Source organism: Neovison vison, chromosome 14 (assembly GCF_020171115.1).
Source record: "Neovison vison isolate M4711 chromosome 14, ASM_NN_V1, whole genome shotgun sequence".
Lineage (NCBI taxonomy): Eukaryota > Metazoa > Chordata > Mammalia > Carnivora > Mustelidae > Neogale > Neogale vison.
The window spans coordinates 17,539,735-17,556,428 of record NC_058104.1 but is presented as its reverse complement, the minus strand read 5'-3'; the positions used below and the strand labels follow the sequence as shown (position 1 = coordinate 17,556,428).

At 54.3% G+C, this 16,694-nt stretch overlaps 1 protein-coding gene across 1 annotated transcript in view; it reads right to left on the bottom strand.

Annotated features, from left to right (window-relative positions):
* Positions 1–16,694, bottom strand: part of PDPK1 (3-phosphoinositide dependent protein kinase 1) — a 76,707-nt gene that overhangs the window by 7,712 nt on the left and 52,301 nt on the right. The window contains exons 7-11 of the mRNA XM_044233775.1: positions 16,525–16,600; positions 12,346–12,414; positions 12,045–12,141; positions 10,670–10,843; positions 7,477–7,694 (exon numbers count right to left, since the gene is read on the bottom strand). Coding sequence (XP_044089710.1) covers positions 7,477–7,694; positions 10,670–10,843; positions 12,045–12,141; positions 12,346–12,414; positions 16,525–16,600 — 634 coding nt within the window. The remainder of the gene's footprint in view (positions 1–7,476; positions 7,695–10,669; positions 10,844–12,044; positions 12,142–12,345; positions 12,415–16,524; positions 16,601–16,694) is intronic.

Sequence of the window (16,694 nt, the reverse complement as noted above, 5' to 3'; positions counted from 1 at the left end):
AAGTGAGCTGTGACCAGTTTATGTTCTCACTCTACTGAAATTCCTTATCTGAGAATCTACTGTAGAACACAATACTGTATTTGCAAAGGCGTAAGACAACTGTCACCTCAAACAGTGACACTTTTAGCACTTTAGTATCTGAGCGCACCCACACAGGACCCAAGTGTGTGCAAGACGACTGGCCAGGCCGGCGGAACCGTGTCCCCCAACCCGGCTCACCTGGCCCCGCAGTCTGCCCACGCCAAACCAAGCAGACCCATGGTGGCTCCAGACCTCTCAGAGGTCACGTCCCAAGGGACCCAGCCTGCATATGGATTTTGAAAACTGGAAAGAATTTTAACGAAAAAAGTGCTGTATGAGGATAAGTACAGTACTTCACTCTTAGAGGTATTTAAAAACCTAACCAACAAACAGAACCAAGACTTGAAGCAGAGGAAGAAAATTCAGAGGATTTTTGGAAAGCAGATGTAATGATCCGCAGCACAGAGAAAGGTCACACAGAAAGCCTCTGCTGGCCAAGAGACCCTCCTGCAAGAGCCCTGGACATACGGTGAGGCCCGCAGGCTACCGCAAGGGGAAGATGTGGATTTAGCTGTACTAGGTGGATTTAGCGAGGCCCGGGGCACTAGGCGGATGGCGCCATGGTGCCAGGGAAGCCGGACAGAGGCACGGAAAGAAGTGGCCTCCTGGCGTCTCCGCAGCCTCATGTGGTCTGACACGAGACACCAAATAAAATATTAACTCGAACAAGAGATTCTGGTTTTCCCTGAGCTTAAGAAACCGGGGAAGATCTTTCTTGAAGACAGCCAATGCTGAGTCCACCTCACTGGCAGCCCTAAAGCAATCCAATCCCTGGCCAGCGCAGAGCTGGGGGGACGGGGCGGGGAGTTCCTCTCTAAGCAGCAGTCAGGACCACGGGAGGACAAGAGGGCCACGGTGAACCAGAGTGCAGGCTGGAGAGGTCTTGAGCAAGCATGGCCCACGGGGTCAAGGCTGCTCTGCAGAACACACACAGAACAAAAGGAAAGGCTTAAAGCTTCAAATAAAAGGGAACAAAGGATACAAACTACAAATTCCCCAAAGAGGGAGTGACCCCAAGATTTTCAATGGCTCTAAGTAAACAAAACTGAGCTAGCTGCCCTTCCCAGGTGCCCTACTGGGGCACCCCGGTGTGTGTAAACTACGGCTCAGCACGGGCGCCTGTGGTCCTGAACCTGAAGCTCGCTTAAAAGTAATTTGGAGGGGCGCCTGGGGGGCTCAGTGGGTTAAGCCTCTGCCTTCGGCTCAGGTCATGGTCTCAGGGTCCTGTGATCGAGCCCCACATTGGGCTCTCTGCTCAGAGCAGGGAGCCAGCCTGCTTCCCCCCTCTCTCTGCCTGCTTCTGCCTCCTTGTGATCTCTGTCAAATAAATAAAATCTTAAAATAAATAAATAAATAAATAAAAAGCAATTTGAAAATGATGTGTGGAGACACAATCCCACTCCCAGCCACCTACCCTCAGAAAGTAAAGAAAAATGAAGATTACAAGCACCAATGTCCTCGACGGTATTATAGTGACACCGACACCACTGCAATGGCTCAGCAACAGAACATTCTGGCACTGCAGGGAAGCAGGCAAGCCCCTTCCTCGTCCCTGCTGGGAGGACCCCACCGATAGACCCCAGCCCGACCGTGTGCGCCAGCACGCTCCCAAGCCCTGTCACACGCGCAAGCGTGGCCCCCGCTCTCACGCTCCTCCTGGGGGGGGCGGGGGGACGGCCAGCGCGGGCTCCTGACTGGGTCCAGCAGCTGTGGTGAAAGGACCACGAGGCAGGACACGGAGAGGCTCAGAAGTTGCCATTATCAGCACACACACCACAATGGGATCATGAGGTGCACTCACCAATCAGCTTACAACAGGCTGCTTGTGAGCTACCTTGAAAAGTTTAAGTACTTTTAAAGGAATCATTCTGAAATTTTTACTTCAAAAAGTCATCTTCTACTCCCCTGAAAGTGCACCCCCTGAGCCCTGCATGAGGCGCCTTTTCCTCGTTGGCAAGTGGTAGATGCTGTCTGCAGACTCGCAGCCGAAACCGGATCAGTCAGAGACTCTCAGAGCGTGGTCAGCAGGTAGGTCCCCACAGCTCTGCTGCACACACAGGCGACATTCACCACTGGCTCTGTGCCATGTCCACGTGGGCTTGCTCACTGTCATTTTGCAAGAGGGGGCCGGTGTCGAGATACTCCTTCTTCCTGATGGTAAAGCCTGGGTTCTATCCTCTTCAGCCTATCCCTCCTGGAACTCCAAGGCCCCAAGAAGATCATTCTGAGCCTGAGACCACAAGCAAGTTTGAGCCACTGTAGAGCACAGTCGCTGCCAGGGAAGCAGAGCAAGCCTGCCAGAACCCTGAGGTGGCCCTTCTGACCACCTCAGGAAGGCTCTCCACACTGGGCTTTGACACAGGTGACAGAGGGACAAGTGACTATGACCAGTCTGCCCTAAATGCGAGCTCTGGGGACCCCTGTACACCCTCAAACTTGATGGAAGATCCCAAAGAGATTTCCTTTATTGAGACTATACACGTTGATGTTTATGTGGAAGAAATTAAAATGGATACATTTTCAAATATACATTTAATTCATTAAAAACCAAAAATAAAACCATCATATATTAACATAAGTGATATTTTTATTCAAGAGTCACTTTTTCCCAAAACAAAGATAATTCATGGGAAGCATGACCCCGCTGCACATTTTGCAAATCTTAGCATCTGACTTTGGAAAAGACAGCTGGGCTCCTGTCGGCCTTGGCCTTCAGTGGGCTGCGCCCCGCTGGGCAGGCTGGAGCACATGGAGGACTCAGCCTCTTCTAGGCAAGGAGCTGGATAGGAGGGGGCGCCTTTAAAAGCCTTTCCGGACACCTATGGGCGTTCTTCTCTTAAAAAGCACCCAAACTCTACCAGCAGAGTTCCTTCAAGGTCTGCTGCCACCTGGAGTGGGGAGTGGCTGATGGCACTGTCACACTCAGACACTGGACTCCTTGGCCTACCTGGCACTCTGAACAACTCTGTCCCTAGCACCCACCTGGAAAACGGTAGTTTGCTGAGTCCCGGAAATTGTCCCAACACTGGTAAGTTACCCCCTATGATATCAATCAACTCACTGCAATCACTACCTCTCCCCAACAGTCTAAGTCCTGGGAAGATATCAGACTCACAGCGACAGATGAAGTTTCCCAAAATCCTAATTTCGATCTCATCTCTGGTAACCAATACTAGCAGTTGCCTTAAAGTGATGGGCTCATTCCACTCCTTTTCCAGAAAAAACAGCCCCAGAGCCAAGTCTGAATAACAGCAGTGTGCCAGTAGAACAGCAGTGACAGCGGTCTTCCATGCAGGGAGAGGCTGGCCGGGCTCCCAACGCCAGGGCTCTGCTTCAGAGAACTCGCATGGCATGGGTGCTCCAGGCACACTTCCCGTTCTACTCAGACCACTAACAAAACCAGGGATTTGACGACGACTCCTAAGTGAGTCCGCTTTCCGTTCTTCCTGTACGTGCATGCATGCGTGGGGACACCAGGTGCTCAAGCACTGACCTGCCCCCACGGCTCCTGCAGCACAGGTGCACAGGTCAACAACACATCTGTTCCAGAACAAGCAGGAGAGTCCCAGGGAGCACTCAGGGCAGACCCTACACCCGAGGCAGTGCACACAGCGGACACTGTCTTCTTCGTGCAACTCTGATGGAAAACCTGACTGCACTGCAGGACACACAACCTTCCCAGACAAGAAGATCGCTCCACTGGGTGCTGGACAAGTTGGGACGGTGTGTGCTGGAAGCATTCCGGGAAACTCTCTGGCTGATGAACTTGCCCTTGTGGGTGTTTTGGAAGATCAACTCAAAGGAGAGATGATGGGTCTGCAACACGGGAACTTGTTTCTTCAAAAGCTCAAACTGTCGGATAGAGGTGACTCTCCGACGCCAAATCCAGGCCTGGGCTGGCAACTGCAGGCCCTCGGTGGGAGGGAGGCGGCTCAGATGTCAAGTGTCTTCCAGTTCACTGTCCCTGGGACAGGCAACTGCGGTCCTACCGGCGCTGTGGCTGTGGTCTCCAGCCCAGCAGGCGGTCTCACATGTGACCGGGGACCGGGGGACTACCCGAGTCTGAGCGCGGTGTGGCTGCAAGGGCGTATCATCTGGATTCTGTTAGATTTCACTATTTCAGGGCTGAACACTTGGCACTCATCCCAGCAGCTGCCATGGATGGACTTTGGGAGAACATGGGGACTCAAGAGTGGCTGTGTGGAGGGGACTGAACTGAATGTGACAGGCATTTCTGCCCGGGAACTGAACCCAGAAATGGGAACAGATGATAAGAGTAAGAATTGGGAGGGAGCACGAATGATGGCGGCTGAAAGTGCCTATGACGTCATCAAGCTAAAAGGACACACCAACCAGACCACTGGCTTCAGTCTGGCTGATCTCACTGAACCCCTGCTGCAAATATAGCCAGGATCCGTCCGGGGACACGATGAGGAAGGGAACGCATGGCACCGAGAAGGAAGTCTTCCTGAACGTTCCGTGCGCCGAATGCTCCAGGATTAACCAGTATGATCAACCGGAAGCTGGATAAGAAGGCTTCTCAGCTCAAGAAACGTGCAGACACCTTGCAGGACATCCAGAAAGACCTAAAGGCTTGTGACCTCTGGCTTCTAGGCTGTAGAGATTCCACACCACCGTGTGATGACCCGTGATCTCCCAGTTTTTAACCACGTGCCCCGACCACGGTTCACTGTCCTCCTCCTCCGTGTGACTCCAGGCTCTCAGACCCGACGCCCGCACGTGGTTCAGTGCTTGCAGCGTGAGCAGCACCAGGACATTTCTCCACCCATCCGGAAAAAACACAACTGGCCGGACGGATGCCAACTCACTCCTGGCGTCTGCAGCCGCCTCTGTAACCTGGAGAGCTGCTGTGCCAGGACCCACGGCAGTGCTGGGACCCCCCTGCCTCCCGACAGTCACCAGGCAGGAACTCTGCCATGCCGATGGCCCAACACCCCTTGACCCCCCAGCTGTCAAGTGCACTCTTCCAGACAGGACATTGCAGCTTGTCTGGAAGACGCTCTGGCGGCTTCTGAAGTTTGGCGTTGCAAGAACTCCTCACGCGTACACTGACGACGAGCCTTGCCTTTATCACTCAAACCCTGAACTATGGGCCTCCAGCACTGCAGCTCTACCACCACTGGGACCAGACGCAAAACCACTGTGTTCCGACACATGGACGGAAGGTGCGGACATCCATGCATCTGACGGGAAGAGAGCCCTGGCGTGCTGTAGCTCCGCAGCTCAGTTCCGCTCAGCGTCTCTGGAGCGGTCCCCCCATTCCCCGCACCCCATGCATCGCAGAGCATGGTGACAGCCCTTGGTATGGGCATGGCTGCTGTGGGCTGAAAATGCACATCTCTCTGAGCCAAAGTTCCCTACTTACATATGAAAAATGTTATGACTGTCCTTTTGTTTTAGAATGTATCATTAAAACCTACAATAACAGTTTCAGATAAAACTTAGAAATGTTTTTCAGAAATCTTCAAATTTTATTGCAAAACAAGTCAGCCAAGTGCCCTGAAGTCCTGTTGTGTGTCAGGATCTCAACACAAGGATTTACAGGATGCCACTGAGTCAGCGATTATGGCAGGCGTAACTGAAGACAGCTACTAAGAGCTCCGCAGAAACACTGAAGCCTCAAGAAATGTCTAAACCTGCACATATTTATACTGTAAACCTGAAACCGACTCCTACGGAAGATTCAAAAACAACAAAGCACACAGTCCAGCAGCCGCCAAAGCAACGACATCACGGTCCAGTGTGCAGCCTCTGAAGACAGGCACTGCACACTTGGAGAGATCAGCGGGGAGAACGAAAGGATCCTCTTAATGCTGTGACATGGTTACCACCATGCCCCTTGGGCTGTGCACCGAGAGCCACTGTCATAAGAAAGAAGTGCCTGACAGGCCGCCCAGGCCAAGTAAGAGATTGTGCAACCTTCGGCCATCAGCAGCCCAGAGACCCTCAACCTGGAGGGAAGGGAAGAGCTGAACAAAGGGAGGGAAGGCAAGAGGCCTCGGTCCTGCCCAGAAGCAAGAATGCAGGGCCCTGGGGAAGGCCCTAGGCCCACAAGCCATCAGAGGAGTGACCCCATGGCTGCATCAGAGAGGGTCCTTCTGAGGCACCCCAGCACGCGTGGACCCAGGAACCATGGTGCACAGACCTGCCTGGAGTGCGCAGCCAGGTGGTGCCCACACCATCCAGACCAAAGCCCCTTCCTCCCACACCGACACTCCTAAGCAACATCGCTTGAGTAAGGGTAAACTCCCGACAAGGGCAGGTCATTCCACCGGGCTGACATCTAGCTGCACTTTTTCCAGAGACTGTAATTTCTAACGGTCTGTACTCCTAGTTCATTACCCACTGCTTCTGCTTTGCACCCTGCCTCCCCCTCTTATCTCTCCAGGCTCATCTAGCCCAGCCCTCCAACCAGCCCACCTTCTCTCTCCAACCCCATGCCTACCCCAACACACCTCCCCACTCATCCCTGCGCAAGACTCCCCTCTGCCCAAGTGAAAGGCCAAACTGTAAAAAAAAAGTGAAGAAAGTGTCTTCTCACCATGACCAAAATGGAAAACAGAAAATAAAAACATGGACGCGTTTGACTTTGTAAGAATTTACAACTTCTATACAAAAGTACACAAAAAACCCTGAAAGGATAAAGTGAAGAAAAATGTTTGTGAAACATATAACAAAAACGTTCCTCATGTCCACGGCTCCCAGAGTCAATTCCAGAAAGATGGAAAATGTACAGGAAGAAAAATAGTCGAAAACCACGAGTATCTTGAGAGACAAACAACACGCCCAATGACATTTCCCTCAACCGGAACACAGATGCACATTCCCATGACCCATTTTTAGACCATCAGGTTGCGCACGGGAGGCAAGAGAGCTGGGAGCTAGGGATTCCCCAGCACTGTGGCCACAGGGCACCGCATTCATGGGCTCCCCCTCACTCCACCCACCAACCCAGGGCTCCCTGTTACAACACCCAGGCAAGTGGGAAAACTGATGAGAAAAGGATAATCTGTGACAGTAAACCCTGCAATGTCCCACACGCCTCACCCGGCAGCAGCGGTCATTTGGCCGGTGGTAAATCCGCATCAGAAGGCAGATGCTGGCAGGGCCAGGCTCATGCAGCCCCAAGGGCAGCAGCCCCGAGGGTCTCAAACCACTCATCCCCACCTCCAAACCCCCAATTCCAGCTGGACCCTTTGAGGGTCCTTGTTTCCGGAGCATTAATAGCTGCAAGGGAGGTGCGAGGCAGCGCAGGGCCCTGGCAGGCAGTGGAGACGGAGGCAAGCGCACTGTGCTCTCAGTCTCTGGCCAGTTGGCTCCGCACGCCCCTCCACTCTCCTAAATGGAGCGCTGCTCGCGTCCGTGAATTCTTACCAAGGGTTTCCACTGGCCTGCTTCTCCAGTAGTAACCTCTTCTCATCTTCGGAGAACTCTAAGTCCAGTTCAAAAGAATTAGTGTCCAGGTCATGGATATACTGCTCGATGTTGCTGCCCGCCGTGTGTGGCAGGCCTGCATCCGCGGTGGACAGGGAGTGGGAGGATGATGACGAGGACACCTGCATGCAGCCAAACTGGCTCAGGAGGTTGTCGTACTGCACAGAGAAGAGGAAGAATGAGACCCACGTGCCACTTCCCCTGGGCCCCCAAACCAGACCCAGCAAGCTCACACCGTGGAGGTCCTGAGGCCCCGCGGCCGCGGACTCCTCCTACACTGGAGGGCAGGCCCCTGACCTGAGGCGGGACTGGATGCTACCAGTTCTGGTCGCCCTCCCGATGAGCTGAGCCCCAGTCCTCAGCCCCAGGAAGAGGAGACTCAGGGCCTGGGGCCCGCTGACCTCTGCAAGCCCCTGCCACCCCAACCAGGGGAAGGAAGAGGAGGGATGGGTGGCCTCCTGGGCGCAGAGGCACCGTCCTGTGAGCTCAGGAGCCCTCCTCCTTGACGCTGTGGTTCAGTGTTTCTAAGTCTGTGGTGGTCACTCTATATCCCAATTTGACTGCATTCAATTAAAAAAGTATATATCCCTTTTAACTACGGCAAGTATTAAACTTGATACAGAGTTGTGTGCTCTTCTGGAAAAGACTACAAACCGGTGGTGACAGAAAAATGGACTTCCTCATAGATGTGGCAAACAAGTGACACCTGTGCACGCAGACACTCCTGGGGCTGGCGAGAGGGCCAGGGAGCCCCCAGCAGAGACCTGAGGAGGAGCGCTCGCCCTTGACGGCCTGCTCCGCGCAGCTGCAGGCCCCACGCCTGAACCCCACTGCTGCCAAATATGAGGGAAAAGAAGCCACCAGCAATCGCTGAGACCAGAGTCCGTGTGTCCTCCCAAGTCCCCTGTGCCTCCACAAAGGCCCGGGCTGCCTCCCTTGAAGGTGGACCCCAGACAGAGCATCCCTGTCCCAGCACTGCAGACCGTGCTCCCACCCTCCCTACTCACTGCCGGGAGTGGTCTTCTCCCTAGTGCTCGCACAGCACAGACAGCAGGTTCAGTCCCATCTCACCGGCTCCTGGCTGGGACTGACCCTGGAGAGCCCCACGGCCTGTCATCTAGGTAAGGTCTTCTAGCACATTCTCTCCTTCTGCTCTGTGAGGACTCCCTGGGCCAAGGCCGCCTCTGTTCAACATCCCGAAATTTACAGAGGCTTTCATGAGCACCCGTGCTGCCGGGTATGCACAGGAACCTCCCCACGCTGCTCCTGCATGGAGGTTCTCTCCCAGGGCTCCCCACCTGGCCCACTCCCTCTGAGGCTAACCACCAGCACCATCACCAGCCATGGCAGCAGATCAGGAACACACAAGAGAACTGAGCGCCTGTGCTCTCTGTTCACTGAGCAAACACCGTTCCCAGTTCCTTGCCCCCAGAGGGAGCCCCCTTCCTGCTGAAAAGGACCGCAGACTCTCTTGGGGCCTCACGGATGAGAACATGCCCCTGCAAGACTGTCAACGGCCACAGACCGGGAGTGCCCCGTCCTGTGTGTACACCTTCCCGGGGCTAGGCTCCCTGCACTGTCCACACGGAGAGTGTGGCACAGCGAGGGCTGCCTGAAAACCCACCAAGGCTTTCCAGCCCCGCAGCTTTGAAAGTTGAGGTTCTGCCCCACCAGAAGGAAGCCACTGACCAAGGGAGCTGGCTTTACAATGGCCACATCTGACACGGAGAAGCCAGGGCTCTTGGCGCAGCGGACGTAACGCGCCGGTGGGCAGACAGCCTGCCCAAGACTCTGACCCTGTGTGCACACGCGTGCACAGGCACACACAGCTCCACGAAACCAAGCCTCCAGGCACTGAGCCCTGAGTCAATGACGGCGTGAGTGGCCGCTGCAGAGCCGGGGTACGCCCCCGCCCACCCACTCCGACCAGCCGAGGCCCAGGAGGACGGAGTCTTGAAGCGGGGTCCGCCACAGTCTACACACGCCAAGGCCACCGTGGTGGGGGAAGCAGACCGGGAGTGAGTGCAGACGGCTACCCACATCTAACCCCCTTCAAGTCTGGGCACAAAGGATGTTTTAGGACAACGAAAGGGCAATGTGTTGCTTACAACAGTAAGCAGGAGACAGAAGAAACTCGGTCCCTGGGAGAAGATATGAGCAATAACTCTGACTAAGCTCTGGACGACTTTGAGAGAAAATCTAAGCTCCCCAGTCAGTTACTGCAGCACTCTACACATGGGAACTGGCTAGAATGAGCCATGATGACAGAAGTAATGCCAAGAGAACGGACTGCGGATGGTAACACAAACACAGGGTATCAGTTTTAAACACGAGGGCTCACAGTAGAGGATGAGGAGGGAGCACAGGACGGCCAAGGAGCCGGTCATGGGTGGTGTGAGGGAGATGCGTGCCACTCGCTGGCCCCCTCTGCCCATTCCTGTGTCTTCACCTCCCCCATCAGGATGTTCAAACAACGAAGTATACTCAAGACCCCACCTTGACCAGACACTAAAAGCCAAAAGTGACCAGTGTCCAGCCTCAATGCCATGTCCCCCAGAAGTTCAAAACAGCAGCACCTTGGGCTTTTCGAACACGAGAAGCATTCCAGAATGTCTTCAGACACAGGATTACAAGGCACCACCCAAAAGCAGAAGACAGAAGCCCAGGGGGATAGTATGGAGGGCTCTGCTCCCACGGGCTCCAGTCTCCTCAACACAACAGCAGGCTCCCTCTGGGTGAAAACTAACTACAGGAAGTGCCCTTACTCCCTGAGCCTGGCAATCTGTGCTCAGGGCAGATGGGCAGTGGGTGCTTCCCTGGCTCCCTACTGGGGGGACATGGCTGGGGGTGCACAGTGCTCGGCCACCAACAGGTCTGTGCCAGCCCCTCCAGCCATGCGTCCCACAGGCTGGGCTCCCAGGGCCCCAGCACAGACCCACTGCGCACCGAGGAATGACGGCACACGGCACCGTGGGACACACACATGCACGCACACACGCACACCCAGACACACCCACGCATATACCCACCCCAGCACACACATAGAGTGTGCACACTCACACACACACACCACACACTCACAGACGCATACGGCCACGCTCGGGTGTGTGCGGGCATAGGCCAGTGGGCTCACGTTTCCATAGCAGTCCTCGTCGTCCTCTGACATGGCCGGCAGGTAGGCGGTGAGCTTTGGAGGTGTCTGATGCTGCAAGTTCTCCCACGTGATGGACTCGAAGAATGGATGAGCTCGTAGGGGGCCATAGCCTCCCATTTCCTCACAGCCTAATCGCTTGGTGGCATCTAAAACCTGAAACAGAAGCCAAACATGTGTCAGCATCCGGACCGACTCTGACTAAAACATTCTCTGAGTGGGCGCCTGGGTGGCTCAGTGGGTTAAGCCGCTGCCTTCGGCTCAGGTCACGATCTCAGGGTCCTGGGATCGAGTCCCGCATCGGGCTCTCTGCTCAGCAGGGAGCCTGCTTCCCTCTCTCTCTCTCTGCCTGCCTCTCTGTCTACTTGTGATTTCTCTCTGTTAAATAAATAAAATATTTAAAAAAAAAAAAAAAAAACATTCTCTGAGCACTCCTTTTCCTTCCGTGTCATCTCAGACACAGGAGGCCTATGTCCTGTGTCCTGTTCTGCCCCATCCCATGGTGTGCTAGGGATGGCGGAGTCACCTTGGGGCCACATCTACTTCTCTCAAGCTCCTAGCCTTCCCCTCACGAAGGTGAAAATAACCCAAAATCTAATGAATAGCAATAAGTGCTCTCTTAAAATACACAAATTAAAAATGCTACAACCAAGAAAAAAATGAACACACTGTCTTTAAGAACAAGGAGACAGAAGAGTCTGTCCGGACAGCAAGCTACCACAGACAGAACACAAATGCCGTGTGCTCCCACCCGTGCTTCACCTCAAAGTGAAGCTGTCCCCTCCCAGGTTCAGCTTCGTGCCCCTAAACCCACTGCACACTGCCCACTGATGGGCCAGGCCGAGCCGGGACCGACCCTGTTCCCCAGGATGAAGGGAAAGTGAAGGGGGGTCCGGCAGCCACGCGCAGGGGAAGGGGCTCTGCGGCTGCTCCGCACAGACCCACACGGCTTTCCTGAGCACACTCCTGCCTTGTCGTTAGCACCCTGGTGACCCTTCAAACCCCCTATCGCAGACGGCCAGAAATGTCACCGTGCAGGATTTACAGCCACCTGCACTGTGACATGCCCAGCCGCTCCAGCAACCAGTAACTTAAAATGCTCTGTGTGCTGACAGACAAGTGCGAAGCGACACAAAGACTTCCTGTCCTGCTAAGTCAAGAATCGGGCATCTGAAAACTGAAAAGGACTTACAGAGATGAGACAGAAGACACCAATCTACCCACACTCGCTATCTACCCGAAGACACCCTTTGGTTAAACACAGGGGCCTCCAGGAAAGCTGCTCTGACCACAAGTTCAGAGGGACTCAGCGTGTGTCTGTCCGATCAGCTTGCAGAAGAAAATTCAGAATATTTACCAAAAGTTTTTCCACAAGGTCTCTTGCCTTAGGGAAGAATTTTTCAGGGAAGTCATATTCCAACTTAATGATCTTCTGAAATATAAGATACTCATTTCTGTAAAACAAGAAAAGCCATCACTTTGACAGAGTGCACGAACCTCCCCAACACAGAGCTTTAACATCCCTGGCCCAACAGTTGCCCTCTCTCCCTGCAGAAGCCCCTGAACCCTGGCCCAGCCCTGGCCCAGCTGCAGGGGCTGCCCCCTCCCATCTCTGTTGCATCTGCTGTGATGGGCTTGGGGGCGGTGGGTGGGCTTACCCTGCTCGAAAAGGCGGCAGTCCGGCCACAAGCTGGTATATTATACATCCGAGAGCCCAAAGGTCTGAACTTTAAGGGAGGGAAAAAAGGGAAAAGAATGACATTTGCAAAATGTCTGTGACAAGCACAGTTCACTTCTGACCACCCCGTTTCAGCCTCTGATCTACTTCTGTCCTTTAAAACCAGGTCAGTGTGAGGCTGGGAAGCTGCTTGGGGTCCTTCTGGAGGGGGCCCCCGGGGACCTGGATTCCGAGGAGCCCAGGCACGGAAAGCACCCCGGGGCCAGGCCATGCAGCCATTCCCACAGACACACCACTGCCCGTGGGGGCACCCAGCTTCCTCACAGGGCCCGTGTGGACCTGAAGAGGCAGCAGAGGTCACTCCTGACTAAAGAAACACGGACAGTGACAGAGAAACCTTCTTCTGGCGCGGGGAGGCGGGTAGCGGTACTGGTGAGGGGGCCTTGGCACTCGCTGCAGGTGGGTAGGGCGAGGAACCAACTTCCATCCTCTCACATCTCCAGCGTTTCCCCGCTGAGGGAAGGAGGGGCCGAAGGCGACAAGCCATACGGGTGCACAAAGCAAGCTTTAACTCTGTCCCTTCCTGAACTTGTGAAAATCCCTACTCATCCTTTATAAACACTTTAATTCCACATTTTACAAGAAACAGTTCTAAACTTCCCTAAGTTGCTTCCAGAACCAGCTGCCAGGGCTCCTGGAGGGGGCGCTCTCCTCACCTGTGATGCCGCCACTCCCTTCCCACCACACCCTGCTCTCGTGCCCCTCGGCGCCCCTCGCCCCTCGGGGCCCCTCAACGCCCTCTCAGAGCTCACGGCTGACACCGACCTTGCCTATCAGGTTTCCTCGGGACGTCTTTCATTCTATCCCCAGCTCAGCACTACAAAGGCATCCAGACACAACTCCTCCCGCACCATCAGCTGCCTCCCCCAAGCCCCCAGTGTGGGAGGACACAACCAGCTTCTGGAAAAGGCCACAGCCTGGACCTCAGGAGATAAGACCGTAGGGCACAGGTGGAAGGACCCAGCCAGCTGCAGTGCCGAAGGACACGTGACACAGGTTAGAACATAAAACAGATCAGAAATCTGAGCCACGACATACAAGTGGAGTGAGGGGCACTTAAAAAACAAATCTACAGGGGTGCCTGGGTGGCTCAGTGGGTTAAGCCGCTGCCTTCGGCTCAGGTCATGATCTCAGGGTCCTGGGATCGAGTCCCACATTGGGATCTCTGCTCAGCGGGGAGCCTGCTTCTCTCCCTCTCTCTCTCTCTCTCTCTCTCTGCCTGCCTCTCCACCTACTTGTGATCTCTCTCTGTCAAATAAATAAATAAAAATCTTAAAAAAAAAAAAAAAAGAATGCTCAGTTAAAAAAAAAAATCTACATTCTACCTAATAACTAGTTTTATACTCGGTTTTCTCTACAGTCTAGTTAAAACAGTGAGCCACACAAAACAGACACCAACAGAAAAGCCTTGGCCCTTGGGAGTGGCAGCGGCTGGAGACTAGGCGGCAGGCTACGGTGGGGCTGCCGTCTCCAGAAAACAGGACTGTCGGCATAGCCAGGCCCTGGGCTCCGCTAGCCGTGTGCATTATCTCAGTGTCTACCACCAGCAGCTCTCCTACCATTTAAGATGGTTTGTTAATACAATAAACCCTGAAGAGGGAAGCTGGTGTAACATTTCTAGAAAGCAATATGTACCCAGGATTTTTAAAAAAAATTATTTATTTGACAGACAGAAATCACAAGTAGGCAGAGAAGCAGGCAGAGAGAGAGGAGGAAGCAGGCTCCCCGTTGAGCAGAGAGCCTGATGTGGGGCTCGATCCCAGGACCCTGAGACCATGACCTGAGCCGAAGGCAGAGGCTTAACCCACTGAGCCACCCAGGCGCCCCCCAAGGATTTTTTAAATGCTAACTTAGACCAAGTCATTGGTGCATGTGCTGCACGTGGCAGTCAAGCCAGATTGTGCCACGGAAAGGAAAAGCACCTGGGTGCCAACAGTTAAGGAAGAGCTCAAGGAACTACAGTAAATCCACGTGCTGGAAGGGCACAGGTGTCACAGATGTCTACACATGACCTAAGCGACACGAAGAGATGCTGGTGCCATGACCCCAGGGAACAGGCTCAAGCTGAAGGGTCACATGAACCTGCAGAAGCGCACACGCAGCTGGAAAGACACGCCAGGTCACTATCTGGCGTCCGTGAGCAGGCGGGAGACGCCGAGTGTTTCTTGCTCTTTTACCTTCCATGTTTTCTAAGCGTTCTTTATAAAAACAAGTGTCACTTTTAGAATCAGAAAAGAAATCTTGGGGCGCCTGGGTGGCTCAGTGGGTTAAAGCCTCTGCCTTCAGCTCAGGTCATGATCCCAGGGTCCTGGGATCGAGCCCCACATCAGGCTCTTTGCTCAGCAGGAAGCCTGCTTCCTCCCCTCTCTCTGCCTGCCTCTCTGCCTGCCTCTCTGCCTACTTGTGATCTCTGTCTATCAAATAAATAAATAAAAATCTTTAAAATAAAAAAAAAAAGAAAAGAAATCTTAACTATATTTGAATAAATATCATGACTTAAAACATTTAAAAGTGTAAGAAGATATGCAATGAGGTCTCCCTCACAGAACTATCCCCGCAGGCCCCCTGAGGGCCACTGTCCCCACTGCTGGTGCACCCACCCAAGAGAATTTCAATGACGGACAAGTCAATGTGGGGTAGACATTCTCTTTCCAGTTTTCACACAGAAGGCAGTGGCCACTCTGTGTCTTCCTAGCTCACCCAGTAGAGCCCCCATCGCTGCTGCAGGGCTGCTTTATGCTAAAAACCCCAAATCGAGGGAAAGCTAGCCCTTAGGCAGCCATGAAATATGCTTCAAGAATCTAGGCCACAGCACCCACCACCCAGAGGAGGGTTTCCCAGCCTTGGCTCTACGGACCCCTGGGGCCAATTCACTCCTGCTGCGGAGGCGCATCTGCTTCTCACCACGCCGAGCAGGGTGCCTGCTTCCACCTGCTCGTCAGTAACAGCACTCCCCTTCCCACCCCTGCCAAGTGGTGACAGCAGAAACGTCCAGACAGGGCCAAATGTGCCCCAGCTGAGAAGCCCTGCCCTACAAATACGTCTGGCCCGTGGTAAGAGTTCCGAATCTGTTGAGTAAGAATAAAAAACAAAAACAAAGAACCCAGAGACCGCTAAGTGGCCCAGCCACCTTATAGGTGCCCTATGGCTCCACCCCCCGGAGAGTCGTTAAAAAGCGGTCACGCTCAGCAACAGAGCCACCCCAGAACCACTCAGTCCTCTGCTGCCTCTGGCAGGGCTCCATCTCTCAGGGCAGCGGGTCCTTGCAGCCGGTCAGTTGCAAGATGTCAAAGTGTCAGTACAGGACACTGACCATGCAGCCCTCAGGCAGCCCAAGGGAGCCCCTACCCCGTGCCCCAGCAGCAAAGAGCCAGGGGGAAGCTCCAGCCACAGAACCTGTCATCCAAGACAGCTCTCCACACTGAGACCCCAGACTCTACTGCCCCCTCTCTGTCCTCCACCTGCTTGGGCCCACGCAAGGCCGCTCTCCCAACGTCTCCCTGCTCCTAGCCATCGGCTGCCCCACCCCCTTCTCCCACGCTGTCCTGCTGACTCTTCACTCTCCAGACGTCTTTCTGTGAGCAGAACCTCACCTATGCACCTCTCGAGACTCAGGCCCTCAACCCAGGCCCACACCAGTTCTAAGGACTGGGTACGGAGAGCTCGCACTGGCTGGGCCCTGGCAGTGAAACCAGCTCCAACCCTCCCACACGGGCTGCTTTCCCGGCCTCTCCCCACACTCCGAGGAGCCCAGTTTGCTCGAGCTGACCTGCCACCTGCCAGCGCCAGGGAGCACCAGCCTGAGGCAGCGCTCGGGATCCCGGGGCTCAGGGGAACGGCAATGACCACAGACCTCCTGGCCACATGTCTCCCCCACTGAATAGTTGCTTCTAAAGGAACAAGATGAAATCTCAAAGCATCAAGCCGCAGTAGCCCCAGGAAGCGGAACACAGAACAACAGAGCAGCACACAGGTTATCCGAGAAAGATACCGACAAAGGTCGCAAGAGGCACTCTCGTAACTGTTAACTGTGCATGAAAAACAGACGTAACAGCTACTGTGGAGAACATATAGTGTGGATCAAGTGAAAGAAAGTTACCTTTTACAGGCCGACTTCTCGGTGAGCAGCTCTGGAGACACATACTGGGCTGTTCCTACAAATGAGTTGGCCCTGGCTGATGAGAAGAGGAGAAAGGGAGGACGATCACACACTGAGAAGAGCATTCCACAGCGCTGCACCACGGGCACTCACCCACCGGGACTCCCAGC